Source organism: Rhincodon typus, chromosome 1, assembly GCF_021869965.1.
Source record: "Rhincodon typus isolate 14 chromosome 1, sRhiTyp1.1, whole genome shotgun sequence".
Lineage (NCBI taxonomy): Eukaryota > Metazoa > Chordata > Chondrichthyes > Orectolobiformes > Rhincodontidae > Rhincodon > Rhincodon typus.
Window position 1 is genome coordinate 54,882,185 of NC_063332.1, and position 23,120 is coordinate 54,905,304.

Consider the following 23,120-nt stretch of genomic DNA (forward strand, 5'->3'; position numbering starts at 1 on the left):
AGTGTGGGGACATGTGAGGTTATGCACTTTGGAAGAATAGAGTAACTGAATACTGTTTAAATTCAAAAACTGTGCAGGAAGCTACCCAGCAGAGGGACTTGAATCACACAAAGCCTGCATCCAGTTCAGAGGTTAATCAGGAAGGCAAATGGAATATCGGCCTTTATTTCAAAGAAAATGGAGTTTAAAAGTAGGGAGGTTTTGGTAAAACTATGCAAAGCATTAGTCAGACCACAGCTGGAATACTGTGATTAGTACCCTTACCTGAAGAGTATTGCTATTGATAGCAGTCCAGAGAAGGTTTTCGATGAGGAGAGGTTGCACAGATTGGGTCAGTACTCATTGGAATTTATTCGAATGAGAGGTGACTTTATTGAAACGTACAGAATCCTAAGGGGACTTAACAGGATTTGGAAGGGTTGCTCGCCCTGGTGGGAGAGTTTGGGACCAGATCGTATAATCTCAGAATAAGGGGTTACACATTCAAAACAGAGATGAGGAGCAATTTCTTCTCTCAGATGATTGTGAATCTCTGGATTTCTTTTCTACAGAGGGCTATTGAGGATAGGTCATTTCGTGTATTCATAGCTGAGACAGTAAGGGAATCATAGAGAGAAAGCAGGAAAATGGACTCGAGATTATCAAATCAGCCATTGAATGGCAGAGCAGACTGGATAGGCTGAATGACCTAATTCTGCTCCTATGCTTTATGGACTATACTGGCCTTGCTAACTGTGTTCATGTTCCAAGAATGAATAAGAACAAACAATGACTTCACTACACAAATTAATTCCATTCAGACTTTCAATTAAATTGTAAAATGGGTACTTTGTATGTACATCACTATACGACTAAGGATAATGGGCTGACCTACAGACTCTTCCTTCAGTTTAAGAACATAAGAAACTGCAGGTATATACCTTTTTGGCTTTTCATGCCTGCTTGGTCATTCATTCAGGTCGTGGCTGATTTTATACCTGAGCCACATCTTTCCACAGTATCCGCTATCTCTTGACTCATTTGGTGTTTAAAAATCTATTGATCTCTGACTTAGGAACTCACAAATTGAGAGCAAGAGTTGGCCATTTGCCTCTTTGAGCCTGAACTACTATTCAATAAGATCATGGCTGATCTGATTGTGGCCTCAACTCTACTTTCCCATCTACCCCCTCTAACACTAGACTCCTTTGTCAATCAAAAATCTCCCTAACTCAGGCTGAAGATTATTTAATTACCTGGCCTCCACTGCTCACTAGGGACGATAATTCTATGCCTCTCTGAAAGAAAAAAAACTCATTTTTTCTTCAATGGAAGAAATAGGTGTAAACTGTTTTTCCCTATTTCTGACCTCTCCCAAAACGAGACATATCCTCTCAGCTTCCACCCAATCAGTTCCACCAAATAACATCTATATGATTGAACAAGATCAGTTCCCATTTTTCTAAAACTCCAATGAGCCCAACCTGTCCAATCTTTCCTCATAAGATAACCCGTCATCCTAGGAATCAGTCTTGTGAACTTTGTGCAGTTTCCAATGTTATTAAAACCTTTAAGTAAGGAAACCAAAAGTGTTCACACTATACCAGATGTGGCCTTACAAATTGCCAATGCAACCACAGTAAAATATCCCAACATTTATATTCAATTTTCTTTGCAATAAACGACAACATTCCATTTGCCTTCCTAATCATTTACTGTACGTGAAAACTAACATTTTTGATTTGTGTGCCACCATCAACAGATCCCTCAATCTCAGAATTCTGAAATCTCTTCAAATAGTCATGCTACTTTTCTTGTCTTCCTGCCAAAGTGGACAACTTTGCATTTCATACGTTATGCTTCATCTGCCAATTTTTTGGCTGCTCACTTAATCTCTTTATAAAATCTTTATGTCCTTCTCACAAGGTACCTTTCTACCATCTTTACGCAATCTATGAATTTAGCAACCACACACCTAAGTCATTGATATAGATCGTAAATAGTTGACACGCCATCAGTAATCCTGTGACACTCCACTGGTTACAGCTTGCCAACTCAAAAGTGATTCATTTGTCCCTTCTATTTCATGCCTTTAACCCACAAATTCTCTATCCATGGTGATACCTTTGGTGCACCTATGAGCTCTTATTTTGCATAGTAACTCTTGATCTGACACCTAATCAAAAGCCTTTTAGAAATCCATATATACTGTATACTTACAGGTTCTCCTTTATCCACATTACTTGTTACTTCTTCAAGAGCCGTAATAGTCTCATCATTTGAACATCCACACCTCCCTGAGACAGAAAATTTTAAAGGTCCACAACTCTTTGTTGACCTCATATTCTGATAGTTATGACCCCTACTTCAAAACAAATGAAACATTCTCCCAGCGTCTACTCTGCAAAGCCCCTTAAGAATTTTATATGTCACAATGGGATCACCTTTCATTTTTTAAACTCCTGAGAACATAAATCTAGTCTACTCAATTACTCCTCTTTGATAGTACCGTCATCTCAGGAATCAGCCTAATTAACTTTCATTGCACTCTGGGGCAAATATGTACTCTCTTAGGAAGTGCTTACCAAAACTATACATCGTACTCTCGGTATGATCTCAGTAAGGCCCTGTACAATCACAATAAGATTTATTTGTTCTTGCACTCCTAGCCTATTTGTAATATAAGCTGACATACCATTTGATTACATTATTACTTGTTGTAGCTGCATGCTGACTTTGTATGATTAATTTACAAGACCATTCAAGACCTTCTAAATACATACATTTTCCAATCTTTCGCCATTTAAAAACAACTTTGCTTATCTGCTATTCCTACCAAAATGAACAACTTTACACAATACAATATTATGCATTATCTTCCACATTTTTTCCAATCACTTAACTGTGTAAACCATAACCCTTTATATCCCTTTTGCATCCTTCCCACAGCTTACATTTCCAGTAAACCTTAACACATTACACTTGTCCTTTCATCTAAATCATTAGATGTGGATTGTAAATTTCTGAGGGCAAAGTAATGATCTTTGTGTTGCCCCACTAGTTACGGCCTGCCAATCTTAAAATGACCTGTTTATTCTTACTTTCTGCTTTCATTCATTAGCCAATTCTTAATTCGTGCTAATACATTATACCCTATCCCATGAAAATCCCAATCCATCTATATTCAACAATGCACAGTAATTTATTTTGCTGTTGTCCGTAATTAGATAGTGAAAAATCAAATAATAATGACAAAAAACATTTTAAAGCTACCTAAAATAATTTACTTTTCTTTCTCTTACTTTGGTCACTAAACTAAGATGCCAGCCTCCTCCTCTGTAAGATAGCAACAAACATTTTGTAACAATTGTCAATGCAAATATATTCACTTTAATTCATTTCTAATTTCTGTCAGCCAATAGACTTGTTAAGCTTCAAATTAGAAATATTAATTAGTTCAACGATTTTATTGGTCACAATGTTGCTTTTGGATTTCATTTCGTCACAATATACTTTAGAACAGGTAAAATTTTATGATGGAATTATGTTGGAAACTGCAAAGTTTCACAGTTCTTTCTGCTACAAGGTTGTTGAGGTATATTCCCTGATAACTTAATAAACAGTCTGATAAGGCTTGTTTTTCTATCTGTCATCTTTGGTCTATGTGGTCTGGCTTACAGAGGGAAGAATCAACCAGGGATTCAAATTCTGACCAATGTCCAAACTGCAATATTCTCTGGTATCACCATCTGACTTATTTTTGAGCCTTACACATGAATAAGAGGGAAGCTGGACTATAACCCAGAACCCCAGGTTAATGTTTTGGGGAATTGGGTTTGGATCCTATCATTATAGATGATGAAATTTGAATTTATTAGAAGTTTCAGTTAAAAAGCTAGTCTAATCTAATGATGACCATGAAACCATTGTTGATTGTTGTAAAAGCACATCTGGTTCACTAATGTGCTTTAAGGAAAGCAATCTGCCATCCTTTAGGGGAAGTGATGATCTAGTGGTATTATTGCTGAACTGTTATTCCAGAGACCCAGGTAACTTTCTGGGGACCTGGGTTCGAATCCTGCCACGGCACATGGCAGAATTTGAACTCAATAAAAAATCTGGAATTAAGAATCTAATGATGACCATGAATCCATTGTCGATTGTCAGAAAAATCCATCTGGTTCACTAATGTCCTTTAGGGAAGGAAACTGCCATCCTTACCTGGTCTGGACTACATGTAACTCCAGACCCACAGCAATGTGGTTGACTCTGAACTGCTCGCTGGACAATTAAGGATGGGCAATAACTGCTGCCTAATCAGTGATGCCTCTCATCCCATGAATGAATGAATGAAAAAAAATCCTTACCTGGTCTGGTCTACAAGTGAATCCAGACACACAGCAACGTGATTGACCTTTCTCTGCCCTGGGCATATAAGGATGGTCAATCAGTGCTAACCTAGCTAGCAACACCTGCATCCCATGAATTAACTTTTAAAAAGCCAGTAGCTGTGGAGCCACGACTAATAATAAATATTTGGACCACTGTTTTAGCATGGAGATATACCTAGGATCTTTGTTGAGATGGGACAAATTAACATGGTTAACTGAAGTGCCCAAAGACTTTGACAACGGCTCTTCAGAGGACTGTCAAAGGTGAATATAGAAATAAGATGTCGGAGATAGACCCCAAGAGTGGGACTAAGATAGCTAAACATTGTTCCATCAATTTTGGAGTGGGAGAATATTAGGTGGGTATTGGAGGAGGTTTGGGGAGAAGTGTGGGAAGAACAGAAGGCCATACTGAATTCAGTGAAAGAGATCTAAGGCATAAGAAAGTTGAAATGATAGGGTACGATTATAGTTGGGGGGATTTGTATGTTACAACAAAACATTTAAGACTGACATACTATTAGAGGACTGTGAGCCAACATTGTTTGTCAGAGGAATGATGACTAACAGGGGCTTTGTATACGACAGTGTGTAGGCGATAAAGTTTGGACACATTGGAACTTGCACAGTTTGGGCAGCCATTGGATAAGTAATTGGAGAAATCTAGTTTAGAGGTCACAAAAGCATTGTTGAGCGCTTCAGCCACAATGATGGTCACATATGGGCAAATGTATCCAATAGTGGAATTATGCAGTCCTTAGTGGTGGCCAGGATTTTGATTTGAAATTCAACTGCGTGGAATAGAGTGCTTGAGGTTTTGCAAAGATTGTAAAACAGTTCAAACAATGTAGCCGGAAGAAGAATAAAGTTAATGGCAAGGGAGTGGAAATATTGGCTGGAGTAACATGTGCTTTTAATGTGGCAGTTACATATAAAACTTGATGAGTGATCTGATTTATTTCACACTTACTGTGGTCCAAATGAAATATATTATCAACACGTGTATGGATACAGATGTATTCTAAAGGGAAAAACTGTTCTGCATTCTTCCTTCAGTCATCTAAATCCCACAGCTCAAAAAAGTCTGCCTGATATTTTATACAAAATCTAAGCAAATATTGTGTCTTAAATAGTTGACAGGCTTTTGACTGACAATTTTGCAGAACAATTAATTTAAGCAGATTGTGGGGTGAGTCTCCAGCTGCATCATTCACCACCACCCATTGTCCACAAAATCAATTTGGAATAAGCTGAAAGGCGATTAGAAGACAAAACCACTAGAAATTGGTGTTGTCGCAATGTTTGTAAGATGTAATTTTTTTTTGGGTCATTGGTAGAGTTTTGGATAAGGCGGCAAGTGGTCTTGTCTCCATATCAGTATCTTGCTTTGGAAAAGTGACAGGGAAATTATCCAGTGTGTAACTTTATTAAAAATGTTTGATTCCAGCGTGTGGTTAACATTTACAAGGGTACATTCCTTACTTTGAGAAGGTGGTTGCACACCTAGAATCATACAGTTATGTGTGAAGAAGCCCATACAGTCTGTATTGCCAATTTTACACGACTAGCAACATGAGTACCATTTTCCCACATTCATCCTATAGCCTTGAATGTTCAAATGTTTATCCAAGTACTTTTTAAAGGTTGTGACATTACCAGGCTCAACTACTGTCTCAGGCAGTGCCAGAATCCCGCTAACTTCTGGGTGAAAAATCTTTCTTTCAATCTTTTCCCCTTTAACCTTCCTGCCTTTCACTTTAAAAGTCCTTCAAGTCACCTTCAGCCAATGGAAACAGCTGCTTTCTCTTCACCCTTCTCTGTGACCCTCATGGTCTGAAACATCTCTATCACATTCGGCCTCCTTCTCTGCTCCAACAACTGTAACTTATCCAATCTGTCTTCATAGCTGAAATACTCCGTCCCAGGCAAGATCCTTGTGAGTCTCCTGTGCACCCACTCTAGTGCAGTCACATCCTTCCAATAGTGTAGTGACCAGAACTGTGCGCAATACTCCAGCTGTGGCCTAACCAAAGTCCTGTACAGCTTCAAACTAACCTTCCTGTCCTTATAATTGGTGCCTTGACTGGTAAAAGCAAACATCCCGTATGCCTTCTTAGCAATCCTATTAACCTGTCCTACCACCTTCAGAGGTCTGTGGACAAACACCCCATGATCCCTCTGTTCCTGACTCTTCTACCATTCATTGATACTCCTTTGTCTTGTTGCTTCTTCCAAAGTGCATCACTTCATGTTTATCAGAGTTACCTTCCATCTGCCACTGATCTGCCCATCTGACCAAATTGTCTATATCCTCCTGTAACCTGAGACTTTCCTCCTCACTTGTCATAGAATCCCTAGAGTGTGGAAACAGGCCCTTCGACCCAACAAGTCCACACCGAACCTCAGAGCATCCCACCCAGACCCATCCCCCTATAACCCACCTAATCTACACCTCCCTGAACACTATGGGCAATTTGGCATGGCCAATCCACCTCACCTGCACATCTTTGGACTGTGGGAGGAAACCGGAGCACCCGGAGGAAACCCACGCAGATACGGGGAGAATGTGCAAACTCCTCACAGGCAGTCGCCCGAGGCTGGAATCGAACCCGGGTCCCTGGCGCTGTGAGGCAGCAGTCCTAACCACTGTGCCACTGTGCCACCTGTCACCCAGCCATTCTTTGTTTAATCTGCAAATTTACATATTATCACCCCCGACATTCTAATCTACGTAATTTATAAATATCACAAACAGTAAGGGACCCAGCAATGATCCCTGTGGTTTCCATTGCACACTGGGCTCTAGTCTCACAAACAGGCTTCTATCGCAACCCTCTGTCTTCAGCCACGAAGCCAATTTTGGATCCACTTGCCAAGTTACCCTGGATTCCACGAGCTTTTACCTTCTTTACCAGTTTCCCATGTAGAACCTTGTCAAGGGTCTTGCTGAAATCCACACAAATTACATCAACTGCCATGCCCTCATCAACTCACTTGGTCACCTCCTTGAAAGTTTCTGTCAAATTTGTTAGGCATGACCTCCTTCTGACAAAGTTATGCAGATTATACCTGATCAAACCTTGCCTCTCCAAGTGGAGTTTAATTCTCTCCTTCAGAATTGTCTGCAGCAGTTTCTCTACCCCTTCTTGAAAAGTAGAACCACATTAGCTGTCCTTCAGTCCTCTGACTCATCACCTGTGGCCAGAGAAGATTTATAAATTTGGGTCAGGGCTGCTATTATTTCTGCCCTCATGTCCCACAGCAGCCTGGGATGCAACTCATCCAGACCTGGATATTTATCCACTTTTAAATGCACCAAAGCCTCCAATACCTCCTCGCTTCTTATTTCAATCTGTTCAAGAACTTTACAGTCCATCTTCTCAAATTTTGTGCTTGCATCCTCTTTCTCCTGTGTGAAAAACAGATGTGAAGCTCTCATTCAACACTCTACCAGTGTCTTCTGGCTTAATGCACAGATTTTCTGCTTGGTCCTTAATGCACTGATGCCTCACAGCTCCAGAGAGCCGGATTCAATCCCATCCTTGGCCGACTGTGTCAAGTTTGCATTCTTCCCGTGTCCGTCGATCATTCTTCAATTCTGAAAGGTGCATGATGAGTATGAGCAACTAGTTTAATTTTGGGGACCATCACAGCTGAAGGCACAGATTCTGCCCTTATCTGATGGGTGCATGTAGTGGTCATTCCATCTTTCAGTGGTAAAGGTAAACGGTACTAAGAGACATTGCTATTTCCCCTCAGACCAGGATACCTGATCTCAGTCCTAACATGCATCGCATCTCCTTTTTGTCATATGTCCTCACTATATGTGAGTATCATTGGCAAGGAAAACACTTAATGCCTATCATTACTTAACCTTGAGAAGATGGTGGTTAGCTGCCTTTCTTGAACCACTGCAGACCATTGGTTGTAAATAGGAAAGAGGTTCCAGAATCTTGACCCGGTGGCAGTGAAGGAGCGATGATATGTTTTCCAGTCAGGATAGTTTATGGCTAGGAAGGGAACTTGCAGGTGTTCTATCTGTTGTCATTGTCCATCCAGTGGTAGCAGTTGCGGATGTGGAAGTTACTGTTGAAGGCACACTGACAAGTTGCTGCATGTTGTAGATGGTACACACTGCTGCTTTTTTAAAAATTCATTCATGGAATGTGGAAATTGCTGGTCAGTCCAGCATCTTTTCCATATCTCTAATTACTCAGTGGACATTTAAAAGTCAATCACATTGTAGGCCAGACCAGGGAAGGATGGCAGTTACCTTCCCTAAAAGGACAGTAATGAACCAGATGATTTTTCCCCTCAGAGTCAACAATGGTTTCATGACCATCATTAGACTTTTGTCTCCTGAATATTTTTATTGAGTTCAATTTCACTATCTACCATGGAAGGATTCAAAGTAGAGGGACCGGAACATTTCCTAAGTCTCTGGATTGCTAGTCCAGTGACATACCACTAGCCTATTACCTTCCCACATTGTCCTGGCTGATGTTAGGCTTCTGGAGTGCTGTCATTAAGTGCAGTCATCAAGCTCAGTGGAGAGTATTCCATCTTATTCTTAATGTGTGTCGTGTAGATAGTGGACAAGCATAGCAGAACCAGGTGATGAGTTACTTGCTGTAGAATTCCTTGCCTCTGATCTGATCTTCTGTTTTGAATCAGTTCAAATTCTGGTCAGTTGTAATTCTGGTCAGTTATTGCCCAGGCTGAGACAAGAAAATTCAGCAACAGCTGGGGATCAAACCTGGATATTACAGGTGTATTTATTTATTGACAGACAGTTACCGTCTTCTGACTGATGTTTTTTTTCCAGGTTGTTGTGATGAAGAGATCTCTGGGAGTCGGCTATGCTGCTGTTGACAATCCAGTGTTTTACAAACCAAACACTGCCATGCTGCTGGGTGATGCAAAGAAAACTTGCGATGCCCTCCATGCGAAGCTCAGAGAATCAGCCAAATCGAGCTAAATCCAATGGAATGCTCTGCAATTTTAAAGCAAAAGTTTGAGCTTTTTTATTATTAATCGAAAGCAAGACTCAAAGTAACCAAATTTATCATTTATCCTGTTAAAGTCTTAAATTTTGAAAGAGAAAGATAGTGTACACATATTTGAATTGATTGCTTCCCTTGTTATTTTTATGTACTTGTTATGCTTTTATACTTCCGAATGGAAATCGTACAGTTGACACTGTACAGAATTACACTACTGGAAATTAAACTTGCTCTTTTTACCAAGGAGAATAGTTGCTCACAATATATTTTAAGTAGATTCGTGATGAGGTATGGGCAAGTGAATTTTTATCTGGAAGTTCTGTGGACCACTTTACCATACTAAATAGCAAGCATGCTTGTGGTAGCCTCTTAACTTGAGACACCATATGATGTGGACCACACAATGTGTCCCTTGCACTCAAACCCCCATTGCATGGACACCGAAGAAGATCTATTCTATATTGTATTAAAAACCTCAATACCAGAAATTATTCACTAGCAATATTTGGAATATACGCCAAAGAATAAATATTGTCCATAGGCCAAAACATGTTCAACAAACCACATGTTTCAAAAGTAATTTCTTTTCACATAGATGTCAGCCAGCAAAATAATAGAACCATCTTTTTATAAAGCATTAAAAAGCTTTGAGCCAAATTACTACTGTATATCTACTGATAAAATAGTGTTGCATTTTCAATTGATTTCCAACCTAAAATGAGTTGTAAGATGCATCATTGTTGCAATAGAAAGTGGCCAATTGGTAATAAAGCCATATTGTGTATATTGTGGAAATGGGAGAGACAAAGATATGACTGTTTATGTGAGATTAGTATAGAATGTAAAATTTTATTTTAGATATTAGAGGAACTTCTAAAATTACCACAGGGCAATATGTTTACATAACCAATATCTATATGTTGGGACCTCCTGTAAAATTTTATTAACAGGTCGATTATGATATTTTGATGGTTATCCCTTACATTTCTTATTAGACCAATTCACATTGCCCAACTGGAAATAATCTGTAGCAATGGTAATTTCTTTATGAATGCCACTTATGTTGTTTACTGTCAAATAATTATTTTGGCATATTAGTCATTGTGATGAGTTTCCTTAAATTACATTTTCAATTTTGAATTGTAAGGCCCATCATACAGTAAAACGGCTGCTAGTTTTAACTAGTGTGTTGCACTGTTCAGTTTGTTCTGTGGTCAGATCACAGAATAGTTTACAGTGCAGGGCATTGTGTAACAAATCCATTCTATAAACAAAAGGGGATAAAATTCCATCCAACAAAATGTAACATTCACAAATATTTATGTTAAGGTTTAAATGCTTAGAGTTTTAGATCATTCTGGCTGTAAAATGTTCGGTTACTTAAAGATCAGTAGATGTAAAGGTGCTACATGTTGTTCAAAGTTCTGTTTGCTTACAATATATCTACATTCTTACGTTTATAAATAAAGGACATTGGATTTGCTATTTTACAGATTATAGTCAGCGTGCTACTGGATAAGAAAACAACAGGAGTCTTTGCATTGGGCTCTTAGTGAAAAATAATTAAGAAAGACCCTGACCGAACTTCCTAACTAGCATTTGTTTTTATTAAAGCAAATATTTTGACATTAGTGCAGTAACTGTTAAAACATCTATTAATGATATTTATCAATATAATTTGTTTAATATGCCTTTTCCTTTAAAGTAATATTAAATACTGCATTGCAGAGAAGTGGATGGTGTTTGCAAGGTTTGAAGACTGGCCTCTCGGCGTCAGCCCAATACAGACAAGTCAGTTCAAGGCTTTGCATTTGGCTGTGGAGGGTCTCCTGTGAAATTAAGAGTGCAGGAGTTTACAGCATAGTCTGCCCACACAGTCACAAGTTACACTTCATTACCAGGGTGAGTGGATGACTTAACACTAAAGCTGCTTTATAAAAATAAATCATCTTTATTTTAGATATGAGACAGTGACTTTTTCTCCTATTATATGTTTCTACATTGCACCCAGGTGCACCTCACACTCATGGATGTTATTCACTGATCCATCTTGGTGGTGATTTTTGGCAGGCTATTTGTTACAACTGAGATCTGAGCAGACTTTTGTCAGATCACTTTCTCCCCCATTTCTGCTCCCTGGCTAGGTTAGCAATAGAGATAACTGGAAAGCCTGACAACACCACTCATCATCCTCTTCCCCTCCCCAACCTGCCATCTATGAGATCAAGCTAGTGCCATCAATACTGCCCCAGTGAGAATCAATGCAGTTGAGGTGATGGCTTAATGGTATTATCACTGGACTGTTGATCCAGAGACCCAGATAATGTTCTGGGGACTTGGGTTTGAATCCCACCCAGCAAATGGTGGAATTTGAATTAAATAAAAAAAAAATCTGGAATTGAGAATCTAATGATGTCAATGAATCCATTGTTGATTGTTGGAAAAACCCATCTGATTCACTAATGTCCTTTAGGGAAGGAAACTGACATCCTTACCTGCTCTGTTCTACATGTGACTCCAGGCCCACAGCAATGTGGTTGACTCTGAACTGCTCACTGGGCATTTAGGGATGGGCAATAAATGCTGGTCTAGCCAGCGATGCCCTCATCCCATGAATGAATGAATAAAGAAAAAAAAATGTTCAGTTTTGTGATTGATCCTTCTGATCATTTAATCAATGCAAAATCTTGGAGTGTCTTTGAATACTGGTTGCATTAAAACAAATAACTGGACATGGTTGAAAGACAGTAATCTGACTTGAGTGATCTCTGTGTAACATTTAAAGACAAGAATTATATTGCCACCTTGAAACTTCTCATTGATATCTTTTTAACTACATTACACATATGTTAGATTCGTTTATAAGGGGAGTGGAGGTTTAATCTTATATTTAGAATCTTTAATCCTGTGTCTGGAATTCCCTGGCATTGTGGGACAACCTACAGCACATAGACTGCAGCGGTTCAAGAAAGCAGCTCATGGCCACCTTCTCAAGGGCAACTCGGGATGTCATAGAGATGCACAGCACGGAAACAGACCCTTCGGTCCAACTCGTCCATGCCAGCCAGATATCCTAAATTAATCTAGCCCCATTTGCCAGCATTTGGCCCATATCCGTCTAAACATTTCCTATTCAGGTGCCCATTCAGATGTCTTTTAAATGTTGCAATTGGACCAGCCTCTACCACATCCTCTGGTAACTCATTCCATACGCACACCATCCATTGTGTGAAAACGTTGCCCCTTATGTCCCTTTTAAATCTTTCCCCTCTCACCTTAAACCTATGCAGTCTAGTTTTGGACTCCCCTACCCTAAGGAAAAGATTTTATAAACCTCTATAAGGACCTTCTTCAACATCTGACAGTCCAGGGAAAATTGCACCAGCCTATTCAGTCTCTCCCTATAGCTCAAACCCTCCAACCCCAACAATATCCTTGTAAATCTCTTCTGTACCCTTTCATGTTTAACAACATCTTTCCTATAGAAGCAAGACCAGAACTGAATACAGTATTCCAAAAGAGGCCTAACCAATGTCCTGTACAGCTGTAACATGACATCCCGACTCCCATACTCAATGTGCTGACCAATAAATGCAGGCGCACCAAATGCCTTCAAGCGCACCAAATGCCTTCTTCACTATCCTTTCTACATGCAACTCCACTTTCAAGGAAAAATGAACCTGTACCCCAAGATCTCTTTGTTCGGCAACACTCCCAAGAACCTCAACATTAAGCATCTAAGTCCTGCCTTGATTTTCCTCACCAAAATGAAGCATCTCAGAGTTATCTAAATTAAACTGCATTTGCCACTCATCGGTGCAATAAACGCTGGCCCAGCCAGCGATGCCCACATCCCATATGTGAATAAAAGAAAAGTTGTCTTACTGACTGCCAACTGCGATTTTATTGCTGTCTCTCTCTGCTGTACGTGCATCTACCTGAAACTGGACCGTAGGACAAACTATGGTATACCTGAGAAAAACCAAAAGAACTGTGGATGCTGTAAATCAGGAACAAAAACAGAAGTTGATGGAAAAGCTCAGCAGGTCTGGCAGCATCTGTGGAGGAGAAAACAGAGTTAACGTTTCAGGTCCAGTGACCCTTCCTTAGAACTGTGTATGGTATACCTGAGTGTCAAATTTGACCCCAAGATCAGCTGGCAAGCACATATCTGTGCATTAAAAATGATTGAATCTTTCCATGTCCATAACTTAGCTAACTCTGTCCCCTCATTTACCAAAACCTTCACCTATGCCCTTGCTTTTTCCAGACTTAACTACTTTAATTTCACTGGATGTGACCATTTCTGGCTAGACCAGCATTTATTCCACAGCCTTAATACCTTGGAGTGGTCAGTGGTGAGCCACCTACTTGAATGGCTGCAGAATCTATGATGCTTGCACATTCTCAGTGTCATTAGGAAAGGAATTCCATGATTCTGACCCCTGTATTTGCAGGATACTGAGTGATTTGAAGGGAAACTTGCAGGAGATGGTGAAGAACCAGGTCCAACACCCTCAGGGTTTGCTGCAGAGACCAGGGATGCCCTAAATGATGGGTGTCTCCACAGACTTCGGTGAGGACTACTGCCCTAAGAATTTGAGACATGGCTGCCTACTTGTTTGCCATGAAAGCAGCTGGTACATGGTACGGGTGTGAGATTGACATTCCACACTACCAAACTGCAAGATGTCAGTCCCCTTGACTGAGGATTACTGACCAGCAAGGCAAGTTGCCTGGTTACTTAACTGCTAAGAGACAAGGCAAGACACGGTAACGCAAGGATGCTATAAGCATCAAGATGAGTGAGCGCTAAGAAAGCAAGGGAGCAGCCTTGAAATGCAGCACGGTCCAATTCGTGAGTTTGGTGCCTGTTCCTGCTCTTTAACTGTCCTTACTTCAATATTTCAGTGCCAGTTGCAGGTGCACACTGCAGCACAAACCTGTGCTTCCTAAGTGTCTTGCAGGTGGATTGGAGAGGTGCCACGATGGTCATGAGGGGTTGGTAAATATTGGGTACCAATGTCAGTGGGTGAGAAATGTATACAATTGGTGCTTCTGGATTGTGACCTGAGATTCTGTTTGGTGCTGAGCAACATGGGGCTGTTCACAGCCTGAGGCGAGCTGAAGTCACCAGGGATCCGCTCTGACTGCCATGCTGAGATTTCTCCACATCTAACCTTGTTCAGAGCATTTTGTAAGTGCTCACGGGGGAATGTTGGCCGAGTGGTATTAATCAGTAGACTTTTAATCCAGAGACTCAAGTAATGTTCTGGGAACCAGAGTTCAAATCCCACCATGGCAGATTGTGAAGTTTGTATTCAATAAACATCTGGAATTAAGATTCTAATGTCAGGAAAAAACTCATCTGGTTCACTAATGTCCTTTAGGGAAGGAAACTGCCATCCTCACCTGGTCTGGATTATATGTGACCCACAGCAATGTGGTTGACTGCCCTTTGGGCAATTAGGCATGGGCACTAAATGCTGGCCTAGCCGGTGATACCCTCATACCATGATGAATACAAAAAAACGAAGTTGAATATTAAGCTATGATATGACAATTAAACTAAAATATGAAGCTGAGGTGAATAAGGTGTTTAACATACTATCAACCGCCTTAGTGTAAAACTCACCTCACATAGAAACTAGGAGTAGGCCATTCACCCCAACGAGGCTACTCCACCATTCAGTATGATCATGGCTGATCCTTTCCCTCTATGCTATGTTCTTGCTTTCTCCCCATACCTAAAATTGTATCTTTCATGAATTTCGTCAGTGATTTGGCTTCTATAGCCTTCTGTGGTAGAGAATTCCACAGGTTCACAGAGAGGAATTTTTTCCTCATCTCAGTCCTAGGTGGCCTACCCGATATCCTGAGACTGTGAGCCCTGGTTCTAGTCTCCCCCAAACAGGGAAACCTCCTCCCTGCATCTAGAATGAACACAAAGAGTATTGGAGAAACGCAGCAGGTCTGGCAGCATCTGTGGAGAGAGAAACAGTTAATGTTTCTGGAACAAAAACAGAAGCTGCTGGAAAAGCTCGGCAGGTCTGGCAGCATATGGGAAGAAAGTTCAAAGTTAATATTTCGGGTTCGGTGACCCTTCCTCAGAAGGATCTAAGGAAGGGTCACCAGACTCGAAACGTTAACTCTGATTTTTCTTCACAGATGCTGCCAGACCTGCTGAGCTTTTCCAGCAACTTCTGTCTTTGTCCCTGATTTACAGCATCCGCAGTTCTTTCGGTTTTTAGTTATTGTTTCTGCCCAGTACGACTCTTATTCAGTTCAGTTTTTTCAGCATTCTGTATGTTTGTCTCAGTTTCCAGCATCCACGTATTTTGCCGCTTTATCTCCCTACGTCTAGTCTGTTCAGCCCTGTTAGAATGTTATACTTTTCAATAAGATCCCCTGTCATTCTTCTAAACTCTAGTGCATACAGAGCTAGCCCAACCAATCTGTCCTCATAAGACTGTTTTGCCATCCCTGGTATTAGCCTAGTGAACAAAGCCTAGTTTTAGTTTCTGTCTGTCAATCAATTCTCAATCCATGTCAATATATTATCCCCTCTCCAATATGCTTTAATTATGCCCATTAACCTGTAATGTGAAATCTTATAAAAAGCCAAATGCACCACATCCACTGGTTTTCCTTATCTATCCTGTTAGTTACATTCACAAAAGAAAAACACTCCAGATTCTTTGAGAATATTTTGTCTTTCATAAAACCTGCTGGCTTTGACCAATTCCATTCATGCTTTCAAAGTGTTCTGATATCACATCTTTTATAATAAACTCTAGCATATTCCCAACTACTGATATTAGGCTAACTGGTGTGTAATTCTGTTTTTTGCTCTCTTTATTTTTAAATAGTAGGATTACATTTGCCCACCCCAATCTATAGGAACTTCTCCAGAGTCTATAGACTTTTGGAAGATGGTCACCAATGTATCCAGTAGTTCCAGGGCCACTTCCTTTAGTACTATGTAATGGAGATTATCAGAGAGGGCCTGGGAATTTGTCAGCTTTAATCTCATTAATTCCTCCAGTACCGTTTTCTTCATAATACAGACTTCCTTCACTTCTACATTCTCACTAGACCCTTGGTTCTCTAAGACTTCTGGGAGGCTATTTGTGTCCACTTTTGTGAAGATAGAGCTACTTAGTAATAAAATAACTTCACAGAGGCTGGTATCCCATCACCAAGTCTCCCTTTACTTACACATGAACAATCTTTGATTTTAGTATGGCCTGATTCAGAGTCAGGTACTAGAATGTCAGTATTTATGACTCTTCTCTTTTTTTTATCTGTCAGCCAGGGCTCCCTGATTGGACCAAATTAACAATGTCAATCAGGGAACTGATATTCTATGACATCCAGCTGGCTGACCTCTTTAAGTCACTCAAGGCAAATGCATAAAAGATGCAGTAAATTGCTCCTAACGTTGAAATGGGTCATGCCAGATTTCTGCCAAATTTTGCCACAAATCTTGTCATAGCCCACGGCTTTCAAAGCCTACAAGATTCCGCACCTTGATTTTAAAGTTCTCATCTTTCTTCCCATATTCTTCCATAGCATCATCTCTTAGGACTTTGTAATCACCTCTGGGGAGGTGATGGCCTAGTGGTATTATCGCTAGACTATTAATCCTGAAACTCAGGTAACGTTCTGGGGACCTGGGTTCAAAATCCCACTATGACAAATGGTGGAATTTGAATTCAGTAATAATCTAGAGTTAAGAATTTTCTGGTGACCACAATACCATTGTCAATTGTTGGGGAATCTGCTCCTATGATGCTGCTTGGCCTGCTGTGTTCATCCAGCCTTGCACCTTGTTGTCTCTGGTTCACTAATCCCTTTTTGGGAAGGAAATCTGTCATCCTCACCTGGTCTGGCCTACATGTGACTCCAGACCCACAGCAATCAGGTTGACTCTCATCTACCCTCAGAAATGCCCTAGGAAGCCACTTAGTTCAAAGGGAACTAGGGATAGGCAATAAATGCCCATGTCCCACCAGTGAATAAAACAAAACAGTAGCCCTCTGAGATATCCAAGGTCATCAAACTCTGGTTTCAGATTTTAATTATTCTATTACGTAGCCAGATATGCCTTTAGTCGACTGGGCCCTAAATCCTTGGATTCCCTCTCAAAATCTTTCTCTCCTGTTTTTCCTTCTTTAAGATGTTCTTGAAGACCTATCTCTTTGGCAAGCTTTTGGCTATCTAGCCTAATATAGTTTTCTGTGATTCAGTGTAAGATTTTGCCTTAGAATGCTCCTGTGAAGCACCTTGGGAATTTTATTACATTGGAAGCATAAGATAAATGCGAGTTGTAACCTGTAATTTTCCATATTGGTTTACAGTCAAGCCACTGATTGAATTAATCAAATTACAGAAATTTTAACACATTCAGTTTTACTTTGCGATTCATTTTTTTGTGAAATTTTAATTGGGTTGAACACTTTGGTTCATTTGTCAGCCACACAAGAGAGCTCTTTGATCGCAGATAGACATATATAATACCTTCTTTTCCTGTTGAGAGAGAAAAACTGTAATTTTTGGACTTCAGATTCCTCCCAGTGCCAGTTTGGCTCAGCTTGTGGCACACTTCCCTCAGAATTACAAAACCATAATGTAAATTCATTATCCAGACCGATAATTTCAGTCCCCAGTAGGTGCTGTCTTTCAAATGAGACTCTTGTGCCCATAAAAGTCCTCTGGCACTAGTTTCAAAAGAGCAAAGGGCCTGTCCAGATGTCCTGGCCAACACTGCTCCCTCATTTATCATCGGGAAAAACATATTGGCCTGGAAGTTGAACTAGAATTTATGACCATTCTGTCAATGTCAAGTTGAACTTAGATTTCTTGCCATTCCATTAGCAAATAGTTGAGTGTAAAATATATATAATTGGGTAGCGCGGTTTGAATGTAATTGGAACAGAACCACTATGGCTTCAACATTTTAGAGTGGAGGACAATCCAAGAGGGAGACCTTTTCCCCCAGTCAGTTTGAAACTTGGGAGTAAGAGATCCACCACACACAGCTCTTTGACCAACAAGAGATTCGCAGTAGGCTGACAATGGGGCCTTTGCCAAAGACAAGATATAAACTCTCCTGAACTAAAGAGTGGGAAGCTCAGATTGGGTTCTCAGCTGATCTACATCACAGACCACGTGTGTGCATGGAGGTGACAAAGATACTTACCCCACATGTCTAGAGTTGCCAAGACAGTGGAGCAGAATTGCAAGTAATTCCATTCCCTGAAGAGGAAAGATCAGACATTCACTACTCTTTCTCCCTTGCTCACTGTGGGCATGTGCTCAAATATTTCACGTTGATCAACTACCTTGCAGTGAAAACTCACAGTTGATTCATAATGCAGAAAGGTAGTCACTGTGGTGAAAAATACTTGATTATCATGGATCAAAAAGTGACCATAGGTTATCCAATCACAATGGTTTGCCGAGTCAGTAGGGTGCAAACTGGGTGTAGCAGGTCTGGTGTATCTGCCAGAAATTATCAAAGCACCATGAGGTTTTTGAGAGTCATCTTCTAGCAACTTTATCTTTAAGTCTGGGTTAATGTTCAGCACCAATATCTGTATGGGGTAATGTTTGAGCTGTGAGAACCAATGTCATACGTAGGGATCAAACTTTTTGCTTTTAAATTGGCATAAGACAACTGGCATCATTTGGCAATAATGTTTCAGAGATAGTAGGAACTGCAGATGCTGGAGAATCTGGGATAACAATGTATAGAGCTGGATGAACACAGCAGGTCAAGGGGGCGGGATGAGGTTAGTAGGTAGGAGATGGGGGTGGGGTTTGAGGTGGGAGGAGGGGATAGGTGGGAGGAAGGACAGGTTAGGGAGGCGGGGACGAGCTGGGCTGGTTTTGGGATGCGGTAGGGGGAGGGGAGATTTTGAAGCTTGTGAAATCCACATTGATACCATTGGGCTGCAGGGTTCCCAAGCGGAATATGAGTTGCTGTTCCTGCAACCTTCGGGTGGCATCGTTGTGGCACTGCAGGAGGTCCAGGATGGACATGTCGTCTGCGGAATGGGAGGGGGAGTTGAAATAGTTCGCGACTGGGAGGTGCAGTTGTTTATTGCGAACTGAGCGTAGGTGTTCTGCAAAGCGGTCCCCAAGCCTCTGCTCGTCCCTGCCTCCTAACCTGTTCTTCCTCCCACTTATCCCCTCCTCCCACCTCAAGACCCACCCCCATCTCTTATCTACTAACCTCATCCCGCCCCCTTGACCTGTCTGTCCTCCCTGGACTGACCTATCTCCTCCCTAACTTCCCATCTACACTCACCTTTACTGGCTCCATCCCCGCCTCTTTGACCGGTCTGTCCCCTCTCCACCTATCTTCTCCTCTATCCGTCTTCTATCCGCCTTCCCATCTCTCCCTATTTATTTCAGAACCCCCTTCCCCTCCCCCATTTCTGAAGAAGGGACTAGGCCCGAAACGTCAGCCTTCCGCTCCTCTGATGCTGCTTGGCCTGCTGTGTTCATCCAGCTCTACACCTTGTCATCTCATTTGGTAATAAATTGTTTTTTCAAAATAATTGGCACGCACTTTGTAAAAGGTATATTAATTTGCAAAGAATTCATTACTTCAGTGACTTACAGCCTCTTGATATTCCTTTGTTGGCATGTTTAAAACTGTTGGCTGCCTTTAGCAACTCCCTGTCTGTCCCCCTCTGTAGCCACTGGTTCTCCCCCTTGCCTATTTGCATCCACTCTTTCTCTCCTCCTCTGCTATCTATGCACTCACTTCTCCTCTCACTCAGCAAACTCTCACCTCCCCCAGCCTCCCCCATTAGATTTTTTTTCCCTGTAGTCTCAGCTAGTAACCTCCTGCTCCTCCTAGCTTCACCCAGAGGATTCTCGCTTCTCCCCTCTTCACTCGACAGATTCCCGTTCTCCCCTCTGGCCTCACCCACTAGAACCTCGCTTCCCCTATCTTCACTGGACAGACTCCCACTCTCCTTCCCCAGTCTCACCAAGTAGGGTCTCACACCCTCTAACCTCACTCCTTAGACCCTCGATCTCCCCAACTTCACCCAGTAAACTCCCACTTCCCCTGTGTTTCGTAGCAGGTCTCCTGGTAGGGGATGGGTCAGGGCTTCAAAAACTGTGTTAGAAATTCAGATATCCATATTTGAGGCTTAGGTATCAGACTAAGAGACAAATTGAATCATAGTTTGCAGACCATCACTGAGGATCTGTGAAATCTGATGGCTGCCAATAGGAATGGCAAACCGAGACTGTAGCAGAGCTGGTTAAGGGCCAACGTTCTCAACCAGCCAGAGCACAGAGTCGGTAGCTGAAGCATGAGGCCTCTTAAGATTTCACTCCCTCTCGGACTGGAGTTTGCAGTTCCCATAGCCTAACGCCACTAGCTGAATATGGGATTATGATTCATCAACCTGACATGTTACTGATCCTGCATTTACTGCGTGTGGCACAGAGCAGCAGTCAAACAAACACTCATCAAAGTATTTCAGCTGAACAGGTATGATGAAGAAGATTGGTGCAGGGTTCTGAGTCTAATTTTTGCCCCTGCCAGCTCTCCATTGTCCTCCTTCATTTGTAAAAGAGAGAATTTGTCTGCCTGGAATAGTGTGATCACAATTGCACGTTCCACTTGTTTGATAATGCTTGTATGAAATGCCTTGGATTATTTTAGTACTACTTTTTACTACTATATAATTTTATAAAATTCTTTTTATGATATGTGGCTGGACCGTCATTTATTACTCATCCCTAATTGGCCTCGAGAAGTTGGTGAATAGCTACCATCTTGAGCCACTGCAGTCTATATGGTGTAGGCAGATGCTCATTGCTGTTAAGAGGAGTTCCAGGATTTTGATCCAGTGATAGTGAAGGAACTGCAATAGATACTGAAAGTTTGGAGGATGTTACTGAAGAAAGCTTGCTGCTGTGCATCCAGGATAAAGCATTCACTGCTGCTATTGTGTGTCATTGGTGAAGGAAGTGAATGGTTAAGGTGGTGGATTGGCAAATGATCAAGCAAGTGTTCTTTACTGTTGTTGAAGTGCAATCATCCAGGCAATTAGGCATCACACTCCCAATTTGTGCCTTGTAGAAGATGGACAGAGATTGGTGAGTCAGAAGATGGATTATTTGCTTCAAAGTTCCCGGCCTCTAACTTGCTTTTGCACCCACAGTATTTATTTGGCGGGTTCAGTTCATTTTTGGTGCAATGGTAACATTGAGGATGTTGATAGTGGGGGATTTCAGTCATTGTTTTTGTGTTGTGATCTGATGAGTGTCATATCTATTAGTATTTTAATGAAATTTATTTTTGATTTTGAATTTTTGAATTTGAATGAATGCTGTATGAGTTTTCTATAACCGAAGGGGTTTACTGATTAATTTGTATTTCTGTAGCTTTGGTGATTTCTTTTTTTAAAAACCAGACTGAGAGAAGTAGATTTGGAGGCAAATGGGAATTTATTTACATTGGGACAGTTTATGCGCGAATGAAGTAAACTGTCTAATGCATTAAACTTTCAGATAGAAGATTCTGGAATTTTTGGGATGCTTAGGGAAGATATTCAGCATGTTGATTGTAACAAAGTCAGCCAGGTAGACATCATAGAATATGAGTTCCCTGATTGCGGCTGTTAATCACGTCCAATCAGGGAGCCCTGGCTGACAGATAAGAACAGGAGTGTCAAAGATTCTGTTCACTCTGAGAACTGGCCCTGAGGAAGCCAGACCAGTGTCAAGTACTACGCATTTGTAAATAAAAGGTGACTTGGTGACTGGATGTCGGAGTCTGTGGAGTTATTTCACTCAAAGTTGGCTGGAGGAAAGTAGTTTAAAAAGAGAGTTTTGTGATCCCTCTTCACCATCCTTCTCAGCACCTCCACAAATTCCTTGTCCTCCCAACCCAAACCTAACCACCCATTTTTGTCTCTTTTGGTAATGGTCCCACCTACCCCTACAGGGTGGCCTTACACCCTTCTGAAGGTTCTATGGATTGACCACCAGGATTGCATTTGCCCCAGAGTTCTGACCAGTGTGGATGAGCAGCCCCTGGATTCTGGCTGACCAGACGCCTGACCGCTGTGTTCGCATCTCCCCGAAAGATGATTCAAATTTGTCCTGACTCCTGACTGCTGGCTCTCGTCCTACAGGACTGAGCAGTGCCCACTCCCCAGTCGGACATATTCCACACCCAAGCAGTAAAGACTGTGGCCAAGCCCCTGGACTGTCTACAGTCTCTGTGCACATGACTGACAGGAACAGTAGCCCCTGACAGACAGACTCCTCCCCCGACCCTCCACCCCCTTGACTGGACTGAGGACTAACCCCTGCCTAATTTCTAAAATCGCCTCAAAATAAATTTGCAGTGCGTTTGCTGTAAGGCAAGACCCACCTCCCACATAGATCCCTGCTGACAAGCAGCCTGTCTGTGTGTCTGTGTGAAAGAGCACATCAGTACGGCACTCTTTAGGCTCAGGCTGAAGCATTGTCATGTTAACAGGTGAGACAAGTCCTGGATGATTCAAGCATTTAGGTAGGTGACAAGTGAGCAGCCGTGTAATGGAGAGTGGGTCAGTCCATGATTCCGTGTGCAAACTATCCTGGCAGCAGCCTTTCAGTGCTAGTTGTCGATGTGCCCTGTAATGTGAACTTCTGCTTCCTCAGCAAGTGTACTGGAGAGGTACCTTGAGGAAATTGAGGAGTTGGCAAATGTTGGATGCCAATGTCCGTG

At 41.5% G+C, this 23,120-nt stretch overlaps 1 protein-coding gene across 1 annotated transcript in view; it reads left to right on the forward strand.

Annotated features, from left to right (window-relative positions):
* The window catches only part of LOC109927376 (NAD(P) transhydrogenase, mitochondrial), a 171,910-nt gene extending 161,071 nt beyond the window's left edge, over positions 1 to 10,839 (forward strand). Inside the window, exon 22 of the mRNA XM_020527372.2 lies at positions 9,196 to 10,839. Coding sequence (XP_020382961.2) covers positions 9,196 to 9,348 — 153 coding nt within the window. The 3' untranslated portion in view covers positions 9,349 to 10,839. The remainder of the gene's footprint in view (positions 1 to 9,195) is intronic.
* Positions 10,840 to 23,120: the final 12,281 nt, after the last annotated feature.